The 12,513-nt window shown below is 41.7% G+C and overlaps 1 protein-coding gene across 2 annotated transcripts in view; it reads right to left on the minus strand.

Annotated features, from left to right (window-relative positions):
- SEC24A (SEC24 homolog A, COPII coat complex component) overlaps positions 1-12,513 on the minus strand; it is a 47,995-nt gene that overhangs the window by 3,547 nt on the left and 31,935 nt on the right. For both annotated transcript variants that reach the window (XM_030572060.1, XM_030572058.1), the window contains exons 16-22: positions 10,800-10,973; positions 10,108-10,218; positions 9,484-9,659; positions 6,442-6,579; positions 5,304-5,408; positions 5,084-5,176; positions 2,781-2,884 (exon numbers count right to left, since the gene is read on the minus strand). In XM_030572060.1, the coding sequence (XP_030427920.1) occupies positions 2,781-2,884; positions 5,084-5,176; positions 5,304-5,408; positions 6,442-6,579; positions 9,484-9,659; positions 10,108-10,218; positions 10,800-10,973 (901 nt within the window). The remainder of the gene's footprint in view (positions 1-2,780; positions 2,885-5,083; positions 5,177-5,303; positions 5,409-6,441; positions 6,580-9,483; positions 9,660-10,107; positions 10,219-10,799; positions 10,974-12,513) is intronic.

The following is a 12,513-nucleotide window of genomic DNA, read 5'->3' on the forward strand; positions in this document are numbered from 1 at the left end:
TCACTAAAATGTCTGATGTTAAACACAGTCAAGCTGGTTACATTTATAATGTAAGAGCCCCTCAATATCAACTGGCACAGGGCTTATTCTTCTGTAAACTCTCATCAGGTCTGACACTTTATACATTATCATCATAGTATTTATCTGTAAACGGTGTCATGTGTAGTATCAAATGAGAGTTGGTGACATGGTAGTCAATCTCACTGTGATGTTTGTACAGATGGTGTGTAAAGAGAGTCGTGTGCTGGAAATACGATCCTAAAATGTTTTGGGGGCAGACTTGACAAACAAATTGTGCTAGACAAAGGCAGAGGAAGTTACTTGTCTGTAATTGGAGGTTCTTCGAGCTGTGTGGTCCCTATCTGTATTGCACACATGGGTAGGCAGGTGTGCAATGCACCTGAATCCTGAAGTGTTTCTTAGCAGTGTTCACTGACCAGCACGTGTATGGTGCATCCCCATATGCTCCCAGCAGAAGGTATAATAGGTAGTGCCTCTCCAGTCTTCCTCTTATTGTCTTGGAATGTAGTCCGAAGCAGACGGGAGAGAGGGCAGGTAGTGGAATACAAATAGGGACCATATATCTTGAAGAAGTTACAGGCAAGTAACCTCTCTTCTTCGAGTGATGGTCCCTATGTATATTCCACACATGGGTAACTCACGAGCGGTGATCAGTCCAGAGGTGGGTGAGAGGATGCCAATGGAAACGTGGTCTGCATTACAGCCTAGCCCGCTGCCACTTGTACAGTAGTGTATTGTACAGTGAATGTGTGGACAGAGCGCCAGGCAGCTGCATGACTTAGGTCTTGCCAGGACACATCCACCAGTGAAGCCAATGTGGTGGCTTCTACTCACGTAGAGTGAGCTGTGGCTCCATCAGGAGGGGGTACACCAGATTGTTTGTAGCATTCACAGATCCTTCCTGAGACCCGTTTGGAGGAGAGGGCTTGATCCTTGGACTGTTCAGCAATGTGAGAAAGAACTGAGTCCTGTGAAGGTAGAAAACCAGTGCATAGCAGACATCAAGGAATTGTAGGACCCTGTTAGTCGGGGAGGTGTGCGGTTTGGGGCAGAAAACAGATAGATGCACCGGTTTAGGTGGAATTCTGACACTACCTTTGGGAGGAATTTAGAGTGGAGCCATAGCGACACATTGTCCTTGTGGAATATAGTATGAGGAGGAGGATGATCTGTCATCATGGCTCCTAGTTCACTGACCTGGCTGGCTGAGGTTCTGGCTACCATGAATGTCACTTTCATCAAAAGATGGCAGAGTACACATGTTGCCAGTAGTTCATAGGATGGCTTTGGGAGGGCAGAGAAGATGAGATTAAGGTCCCATGGGGGTGTGGGCTTCAGAACTGGTGGAAAAAAGTGTTAAGTAAACCCTTAATGAAGTGGACAGTGGTGGGGTACGTAAACACTAAGGTGCAGTCCAGTTGGGGGGGGGGGGGGGAGGGTAGAAAAAGACACTGACTGCTGCCAGGTGCAGCCCTATAGAGTTGATGACTAGACCAGACATTTGAGGGCGAGAAGGTAGCCTAGGTCGACTGGTATAGATACCACACTCAGTGAGTGACTGTCACATTGAGCCCATACTGTGAAGCATCTCCATTTTGCTCAGTAGCATGCCCTGGTGGATTCTCTCAGGCACTCTGGGTAAAGATCTGCCACACTGACGTGGAGCATGCCTGGTCTACCCTCATCCAAATACCAGGCTGTGAGGTGAAGAAGGCCGGGACTGGGATGACAGATTCTCCCAATTTTATGAGACTAGATCCAGGGGTGTGAAGGCGGAGCAGCGTTCAGGTGGAGAATCTGAGGAGATCCGTGAACCAGAACTGACTGAGCCAGAATGAGGCTACGAGCATCACAGTGGCTCTGTCTCAACAAATCTTACGTAGTACTTGCAGCAGGAGGGGAATGGGAGGAAAGGAGCAACAGAGATGGTCTTCCAGGGGAGAAGGAGCACCGCCCCGCAAATTCTTCCCTATTTCTCCTATGGAGCAACAGAGGGACAACTTCTGGTTCTTCAGGGTGGCAAATAGGTCCCATTGAGGGGTGCCCTGGTTCTCGAAGAGGTACTGTAGCATGTTGTCATGTAGTTCTCACTCGTGATTTGAAATAGAGAGTCCTGTTCAGCGCATTAGCCAGGGAATTCTGGGCGCATAGGAAGTATGTGGCTTGAAGCATTACGTTGTTTTTGATGCACCAGTTACAAAGGCAGACGGGCTTGGGGCAGAGGGAGGAAGACTTGGTGCTGCCCCGCTTGTTTCTATACACCACTGCTGCAATGTTGTTCGAGAGCAGTTGAATGTGGAAGGGCTGAATGAGCAGGAGAAAGGCCTGACACACTGAACAGACTGCATGGAGCTTTAGCACGTTTATATAAATCCTGCAAGGCAAAGTTTGGAGTGGCAGAGTCCTGAGGAGTCTGTTTGGCTAGCTAGCAGACAGGGGTGGCAGGAAGCTGTCACACAGAATAGCATCAATAAATCTCTTGCTGAGACAGAAGTGTAACAAGGTGACTTACAGTTCTGGATGCCCTGAGAAAGCACTAAACCTCCACAAATTAAAATATGACAAAACATGAAAAGTTAAAATCACATGCCAGGTTTTCAAGCATTTATAATTCACACTATGCACACAACTCTTACAAATCTTGTGAGAGGGCAATGCAGTACAAAATATGTCACTACAGTGGCTGACATGACTATGTATGCATGTATACAAGTATGATCATGCATACTTGTGTATTAGAGTTGTCAAAAAGAACTTACCTTATTATATGCAGTATAGGGAAGAATGGCCTTTGCTCTCTCAGCCAAGAGATAAAAGCTATTGTTCTGGTAGATTCAGCTGTTTCAAGTTCTGGAAGATGCGTCTATTAGACAAAAGTTACCATTAATACATAATATAACACACTCTGTCTTTAGGAAACAGAGTTAATTTAGTGTTAATGAAAAGAGCCAAGCATCGTAATCAAGCATAAAGCAGGCTCAGTTAGTATGAAGCTGTTCCACATATCACTGCAATTTCAGTCTCAGATCATCCTTGAACAAATTACACTGCTCTACAGCCAAAATGCTTCTGAAATAAATGTAGTCCAACTTCACTAATTCTGGGTCACTGAGAACGAAAATGATGCTTAAAATTGTTGACTGGCTCTAGTTTTCAAGATATGCTATTGGGTCAGTATATATGACCCCTGACTTGGGAATGGCAGAGGATAAGTGAGTTATAAAGGGAAGGGATCTCAATTTAAACCAGAAATGACTAAAATACGTCTTTGATTGGATCTATGAATAAATCTCTGACTGGGTTTGGACAGTACTTGCTTTTTAGGCAAAACAATGAATGATGCAATCTGAAGCTGGTATTGCATCATACATGATATGAATTGCATCATGTTATTCCTAGAAGTCATGGATGATGCAATCATAATGAAGCTTACATCACTCTGCTGAACAAATTGCCCAAATCAGCTCTAGAAATCATACAGTGTTGTGCTCTCTTATTTGTCAGTGTTTGATTTTGCAAAGGGACACATTTCTGTTCAGCCAAAGTGAGCAGAGATGCCTCGTACTTGTGTGAACAGTGCAGATAACTTCTGCTATGTTTGTGGTAAAGTGACTTTTGCATCACAAAAGCGCAGTATAACCACTATGGTTAAGAAAGCCTATCACCTTTATTTTGGCTGCAAAATTGGAGATCAGGACAAGAGGTGGGCCCCACACATAGGCTGCAACACTTGTGCAACAAATCTTCGCCAGTGGTTGAACAGGAAAAGGAAATCTATGCCTTTTGCAGTGCCAATGATTTGGAGAGAGCCAACAGATCATACCAGCAATTGTTACTTCTGCATGGTGCCTCCAGTTGGGAAAGGTGTATCAAAGAAGAAAAAGTGGACTGTGCATTATCCAAACATTCCATCAGCTATACGCCCAGTACCCCACGGATAAGGACTGCCGGTTCCTGATGCACCAGAATAACTCTCACTTGAGTCAGACGAGGAAGAGGATGAAACGTCTGGTCCTGAACCATCAATGTCACAGGACCCACATTTTCTCCCATCCTCCTCCTCTGAACCACACCTCATAACACAAGGTGAACTGAATGACCTTGTCATGGATTTGGAACTACCTAAGAGTAAGGCAGAGCTGCTGGGCTGCAGACTACAGTAGTGGAATCTCCTGGCAGGCTATCAGGGCAAATGGAGCCCATCAATGCTTGCAGACTATTGCTGGACAGTGACAAGAGATGCTCCATTTAATGAATACAAGAGACAAGCCAAGAAGCGCCGAGTAGACACTGAATAGGACTAAACTATGTACATAATGGTTTTTTGCCTTTTGTTTCATAATAAATTTTATTTATATAACCCTTTTGCTGATTTTTAAAGTGTTACATAAACAGGACAGGTGAAATATCATCATGTAAAGCAACCATAAACACATGAAAAGACCTAGGTTTACAATTTATGATTAAAACTCTACTATCTACACAATATACATAGACATAAAATGTAAAAACTTAAATATCTTAGAAACAGTAGCCAATCAGTTGTTTTAATTGTCATATTTGCATTCAGCACATCAAAATACATAATAAATATCACATTTTATCTCTGAAGCAGACGACTTCTCAAAAATTGTAGACCAGTGTTATCAATTGTGCCAAACTGAATAGTGGCTTTTGGCTGTCATAACTGGGACTACATTAACAGATTCATTTTCACTTGTGACCTAAACTAGGATTTGAATTTTCCAGCAACTGAGGGCTGGTGAACTAACGCACTCTCCTTTCTGGTCCCAATGTTCTCAATCTGCCCAGACTTTTACTGGATTTAACTGATGGTTATCAAATTCTACTCATTGTGGTTTCATGGTGAGAGAGCTTGATTAAGATTATTTTAAGTGGGGAACCTAAGGAAGAGTGGCATATGATGGGAGAAGTGAGCTTTTCCTGAAACAGGAATTAATTACATTCAGCTACAATTCTACAAGGCTCTTTAGCTTATACAGGTCATATATTATATTTTAAAAAGTTATTTCTCTTATTTAAGACCAAAGCAAGCACTTACCATATTCTGTGGTATTGATACATAACTTGGGACTCCAAGGACTTGGCTGATAAAATTCTGTCCACAATTCTTTCCAACCCACATAAACATTACCTAAAAGACAGTCCGATAATGACAGCATTAATCTATGCAATACATACACCCTTCTACTCATCTGTATATCTGAAGTGCTCAGTAGTCTTCAGAAAAACCCACAAGTTCATATAAAATTTTAACTTACAGAGCCAGCATCCATAAGATAAGCACCATCCCTACTCAACTTCTCCACAGACAGCTGGAGAATGGGTGGCTGAGGTATTGTTCTATCATTGATGTTGAGGGCTCCCTAAAGAGAAAAATTGCTACAATGTAAGTATGCCTCTAGATATATACAGAAAAAAGGCAGACAGGAATGAAAAAATATTCGAGTGGACTACATTTTTATTAGTAAAAACAATTAAGGACAAATTATACCCCGTGCACCCAAGTGCATCATCATCATCGTCGTCATCTGTTGAGGTCTGACTTTTATATTCTTAAAATTCAGATAACATACTTATTATAAAAAAATCAGTCTTTATTTTGTCTTATTGAAATTGATTCTCTTCTGAAAACTTCATGCAGTTATGTTAGCTTCAAAAATCTGCAGGCTTTGAAGTCTGGATGTTCAGATTTAGTCTACCTGCACTTAGTAACTCCTGCACATACTTGTTCACGAAACTAATGACAGGACTTATTTTAAAAAGGAAGTTGCACAACAGTATGAGAAATATCATTCCTGCTGCAGCATATCCCCTTTTAAGGGGATGTGCTTTGGAGCGTAATAGACTATTTTCAAATCAGAATGCTAGCTATATTTTTCAAAATGATTATCTACAGAATTCACTCCACATTGTGTTTGGAGTGGGTTGTTAGCCACATGTTCCCTCCAGAGCCCATCTATACTACCCCTAACAGACAACCTGGAAAATAATGGAGCTACATCTTATATGTACGTATGGTTTACAGTATTTGTAAATTTCTACACATTTCAGCTTGGTCTGAAATGCAATCCAAAACTGGAACTACGTGGAGTGGCAATTTAGTGCAGCCATCTTCATGATAATTTCTTAATAGTCACACACACATGCATGATTCATGTCATATGACAATTAAAATGCCATGGAATTGTCCTATCAGTTTGCCTTTAATGGATAAGTTGCTTTGATCTCTCTTTAAAACTTTTAACCTTGCGACTGCCTGTGAGCTCTCAGACTACATACCTTGAAGAATACAGTTCTTATTTAAAGGGTTTTCTATGCAATACATATTCGTCACTACAAATAAAGGTGTTTGGAACCAAGAAACCATAGAACAAGTGTAATAAATAAAAAAAATACCTCATCTGTGAGATTGTCAACTCTGTACAGATTGGGATGGGTCATAAGCATGAGGAAAATTAGGGGCTGGTTTTTCACTTGACACATAGTAAAAATACGCTCATCTAAACGGATATTTGTCCCAGTCTGGAATGCTTTCTGTGAATAAAACCAGTATTTGTTATTAATTCAAAGTCAACAAGTGAAAAGCACTAGACTACATTAAGAAATATTCTGAGTTCCACATAAAATTTAGCCTTAAGTATTATGATCTCAAAATATAATTAAAAAAGTCTTCATTACTACAGTGACCTCCCCTACTTAATTTATCATCATTTCTTAATTGATTATCTGTACTCAAAGCAAGTTTTGTATATTATTTCTATGCAAACAACTTTGTGACTAATCACTTAAGCAGTGTATCTTTGGACTCTGGAACCACTGATATAACACACTGTAATGTATGTTGGTCCTATGTCTGTAGAACACTTTCTGAAGAGTGGAGCTGGAATGATGACATATTAAGCATAATTTTATTAAAAATCCATCTTACTACTTTGTCTCAAGAAGCTACATAACAATACTTTAAAATCGCAATCCAAAAACATGTTAAGCTTAATCCTTCGGCTCTAATGCACATCTCTGTCAGAGGTGTTCTGACTTAATGGTAAACGCACTCCATTGGCTTACAGACACAAAGCAGCTGATCTGCTGCTGAAGCAGTATCCTATCCGAAACAAGTACTGAAAACCATTCAAGTGTTGACTTTGTCTATATTAAAGAGATCAGATCTCCTCCAGCATAAACACAGCCATAGTATAGACATGACAAGGGTTTTTAATATCATTTGAGAAAGTGTGAACGAGATGATTCCACCAGGTCTTGATCATGCTGCATTCTGAAAGAGTAAACCATCTATCCTAAGACTAACCATTTTCTATACTAGTTCAGGGGGACCCACAGCTGAAAGACATTTTCAGAAATTGTTCGGTTTTATAGTGTAGACAGGACTCAGGAATGCTGCAAACCCCTTTGTTAGAAAAGGGAAAGGAGTTATTTAGAGTTAGAAAAGGGAAAGATGAGCACTTAGCTCTTGCCCTACACCCAGTGGTGAGCTGGAGCCGGTTCGCAGGAACCGGTTGTTAAATTTAGAAGCCCTTTTAGAACCGGTTGTCCTGCGTGGGACAACCATTTCTAAAAGGGCTTCTAAATTTAACAACCAGTAAGTTGAAGTGACCCAGGAGGCCGCCCCTCCCCCCAAGCACGTTATCCAAAAGTGGTGCCTTAGGTGCCAACCCTGTAGGTGCTCCAGCTCACCTCCGCTCTGCCTCCACCTCCTCCCTTGAATGCTCCACCCCGCTTCTCTTCCTTCCCCACCGCTTCCCGCGAATCAGCTGTTCACACAGGAAGCCTGGGAGGGCAGAGAAGCGGAGCAGCGGCTTAGCACTCAGGCCCAGTGAGGCGGAGATGGAGCAGAGGTGAGCTGGGGAAGGCACGCAGGGGAACCACTCCCCACCCCAGCTCACCTCCACTCCACTCCGCCTCCTTGGGCCTGAGTGCGAAGTCACTACTTGCTTCTCATCCTTCCCTGGCTTCCTGTGTGAACAGCTGATTCGCGGGAAGTGAGGGAGCTGCAAGCTCAGCCTGACCCGGGGCTCCAGGCGCTATGCAGTGGAAGCATGGTCCGGCTCCAGCTGAGCGACACAGCTGTAGCACTGCCAGCCACCTCCAGGCAGTGTGGTAATGAGGTGGGGGGGGGGGGGTTGGATAGGGGTCGGGGCAGTCAGAGGGCAGGGAACGGGGGTTGAATGGGGGCAAGGGTCCCGGGGGAGCAGTCAGGAAGGAGTGGGGGTTGGATGGGGTGGTGGGAGGCAGTCAAGGGCAGATGTTCCAGGTGCGGTCAGGGGATAGGGAAAAGGGGTGGTTGGATGGGGCAGGAGTCCCGGGGGGCCACCAAGAGGAGGAGTTGGATGGGGTTCCAGGGGCGGTCAGGGGACAGGGCAGGGGGATGGATGGGGTAGGGGTTCCGGGGGGGGAGGGGGCACATCAAGGAACGTAGGGGGTTGGATGGGGCAGGAGTCCCGGGGGAAGGCCACAACCCCCTTGTGGGGTGAGGAGGGAACTGGTTGTTAAGATTTTGGCAGCTCATCACTGCCTACACACCACACTAAGCTGGTGTATAGATTTGCCGTGTCAGCAGCACACAGAGCGACGCTCCTCAAAGCCACACTGAACAGCAATGGCTGCACGTTCCCCAGGTTAGAAGTCAGGAGTACCAGGCCATCATGGCAAGTCTCCCCATATTACTCCCTGCTCCCACTTTCCTTTGCTTCCTCTCTTGGCTGCCCACTTCTGCCTCAATACCAATGCACTCTCAGGAACCCAAACTTCTTGCCCTCTAGCTCACCTCCCTGGTGCTATTCTTCACCATGCTCCCCATTCTACACTGCTGCAGCTCTATACATGGAACAGAGGCCCCTTCTTTCTGTCATGACACACTCCATGCCACAACTATACCACCTCCCTACATTGTTCATAAAAATTTAAGCTTTATGAGAAATGCATCTCACATAAGCGCCAGATGCAGTACATAAACACAGCCTATACATATGTAACTTGTCACATTCAGATATTATGATAACTTTTAAAAAACCCTTGTTGGTGGCTGATAGACACCCAAGCCATCTTCTACTACAGTTGGCCCCAATAAAGCCTAGGTGAACAAGCAAGTCTTGCTTTGCAGTGGTATGGGGCTGGGGGGGCGTGAGAAAAAAAAATCACCAAATCCAGGGCCTGGAGAAGTGAGACAAGAAGTTGGTTCCATTTATACCAGAGGAGGCTATTATCTTAAATGCCGAACAACCTCAATTACTGTGGTAGTATATGGAGAGAAGGCTGGTTTTAATTAAACTGGATCTAAACCAAAGAAATCACCCCCCTTCAAATGCTGGCACAACCCTACATATATATCATCTCACTGAAATGTTTACTTATGCATCATTCAGACTGACATACTGAATATAAAAATAACATTCTCTGGAAAGATTTTATTTTCATTCTTACTTGTTTTAAGAGAGCCAGTACATGAAGTGGAAAGAGTCGTAGGGAATAGGGAGCCAACAGACCAGGCTGCTGAATGCTTAGGACTGAAGAGCGGTAAGCTGATAGTGAATCAATTACAGCATTCACCAAGGCATCACGAGCATCACTCAAACTAGCAGAAACTGACCGGTCCACAGCTAAAGAGCCACAGAGAGAGAAGTTTAACAGCTAATTATACCCTATTTCTTTTCTAGGAATTACTGACACACATTATTTTGTACTTCTATAGTTCCTCATCTCAGGATCTTAAGATGGTTACAAGCACACATTAATGAAGCTTTACTTTGCCATGAAGAGGCTTAGAGGGATGGGAACATTAATGGTATAGCCTAGAATAAAAAAAACCCAGGAGTCCTAATTGCTGCTCTAACTTCTGATGTGCAGAATTCTAAAGCTATATCAAACAAGGTGACAACATACAGTTGTACTGATATCCTCACATCAGAGGAGCTGTAAGTCATATGGTGAAGTGCCTTCAACCATTCAAAAGGTAGGATACTCCCCTTGTAATCTTGCTTCCTGAAGGATTATTCCTCAAAAGTTTTAGATATTTTACACATGTACATCAAAGAGCATCATGCTTACCCATATTGGCTAATAACCCTGTAATAGCTTGTACGTCAGCCCCCAGATACACGTCATTCAGTGTTGTAACAACAGGTAAACACATAGTGTGGACTCGAATCCTTCTTTCGCCTATAGGGAGAAAATAAATCTGTGTATTCGTCAAATGGCATTTTCCACACCATTATCTAAGCTGTGTTTCGGGGAAATGGGGGGGAAATCACAAATGTAGCAAAAATGAAGTCTGTACACTAAAATTTGCAGTAACTAACTTTTTTAAGTCAATTTATTTAAGAGTATTTTTTTGTTCAATTTACCAAAAGCAATTAGTCTATATTTCAGATAACTTATAAAACAGATTTAATACACCATTAACTTGTCACACAAGTATCTTAAATTAACACCTGTTAAGCAGTCAATTTAATATCTTCGGCCAATTTATTTCTGAGCTAAAATTGCCCATTTCAGATTAGAGCAAGTTTTGCAGCCAATCTGTAAGATCCTGAAATGCAGCTGCTGAATAAAGAATAACCACCATCACCAACAGCAGCTGAGGAACGAGTGTGCTAGCATGTTAGACTCTCCCTTCTCTTACTGGGGATATGAAGATGCGGTTGAAGTTATTTACTTACTACAAACAAACTAGATTATAATTTAAGAATTTACACACATAGTATATCACTGTAGCAGCCAATGCTGTTTACATTTCTTACCTTTGCTGGATGTGTACAGTAGTGCTGACTGAAAAGAAACAACTGGCATGTCAGTGAGACTTTCCTCTACTGACATTTGTACAGCATATCCTGCATCCGGGTTTACATTGGGTAAAGACAACAAGTCTGTAGATCGCACAAAGAAGTTCCCATGGAAGGTATGAATGGAAAGACCTACGAAAGGAAAAATCATGTAATCTGTTTTATTAATGTTACTTTTGCCATTTAATGTAAACTGTGAACTGATAACATAGTTGCCCTGATTATTAGACTGTGCTCTACTCTAGATTATGGACAAACCCTTTTCGAAATACAGTTCCTTTAGTAAATGTAAATATCTCAAGTTGCATATTAGTTTGTAGCATGCACTAAAGCCAATGGTTACCAAGCACTCAGAATACAAGTCAGCTCAAAGATTAACAATGTTCCAAATTTCTTTGACTCTTTGAGGCTGAAAGTCACAATGTGCTGAGATTTCTAGTACAGAATATATGATAGGATCAGTCATTTAAGGGAAAATACTATATACAGCACAGTAAAGTACTCTTTTTATACAAGTACTACTCTTAGGAACCAGTAATTTAGTTCTAAAAGGGTTAGAAATTAGGGTTGTCAAGCAATTAAAAAAATTGATCACAATTATTGCTTAACAGCACGATTAATAGAATACCATTTATTTAAATATTTCTGGATGTGATGATTGAAGAATGATGGGGCATATGAATGTTTTATGAATGCGCTTGCAATGCCAGCTACAAAAGTGCCATGCGAACGCCAGTTTTCACTTTTTGGTGACATTGTAAATGAGGAGTCGACAGCATTATCTCCCATAAATGTAAAACTTGTTTGTCTTAGCTATTAGCTGAACAAGAAAGAGGACTGAGTGGACTTGTAGGCTCTAAAGTTTTACATTGCACTCAAAAATACCAGTTATGAAACAAAAACAAAAAATCTACAGTTGTAAGTTGCACTTTCATGATAAAGACATCGCACTGCAGTATTTGTATGAGGAGAAATTAAAAATACTATTTCTTTTGTTTATCATTTTTACAGTGCAAATATTCTGTGTTGTAACTGAAATCAATAGATTTGAAAAAGTAGAAAAACATCCCCAAATATTTAATAGACAATAAATTTCAATTGGCATTCTAACAGTGCGATTAGAACTGCGATTAATTGCGATTAATTTTTTTACTAACTTTTTTTGAGTTAATCGCATGAGTTAACTGTGATTAATCAACAGCGCTATTACAAATATATGACACTGAATTCAATTAGACCCAAGGTACAGGAGCCTTGCTACAGTACACTGTTCAAATGCTTTTCTGTGGCACCTCCATCTAAAAACTATAAAGCAGCAAGACAGTAAAGAGTTCCCTTTATCCTCTCAGCTCATGAAAAAAATAAAAAAAAAAATAAAAAAAAAATCAGGCTTCTGGTTTAACCACAGGGCAAGACACAGTTTTGAAAGTAAACCGTGTAGCAGGAATATTAAATTGTGAATTCCTTATTTTTGCTTGAGGAACATGTGGAAGTACATAGTAATGAAGCACCTATTTCTAGCCTTGGCAAGCCACAGATACTGATCCTCAACACCACTGCACCTTGATAGATAAACTCTTTTGTGCCGTTCTACAAATTGTGCTCTCTTTTCTACAGTTGGATTTATAATGCCTGATTTTACAGTATGTACATATTTGCCAACTATTCATTC

Source organism: Gopherus evgoodei, chromosome 8, assembly GCF_007399415.2.
Source record: "Gopherus evgoodei ecotype Sinaloan lineage chromosome 8, rGopEvg1_v1.p, whole genome shotgun sequence".
In the NCBI taxonomy this organism is placed as follows: Eukaryota; Metazoa; Chordata; order Testudines; family Testudinidae; genus Gopherus; species Gopherus evgoodei.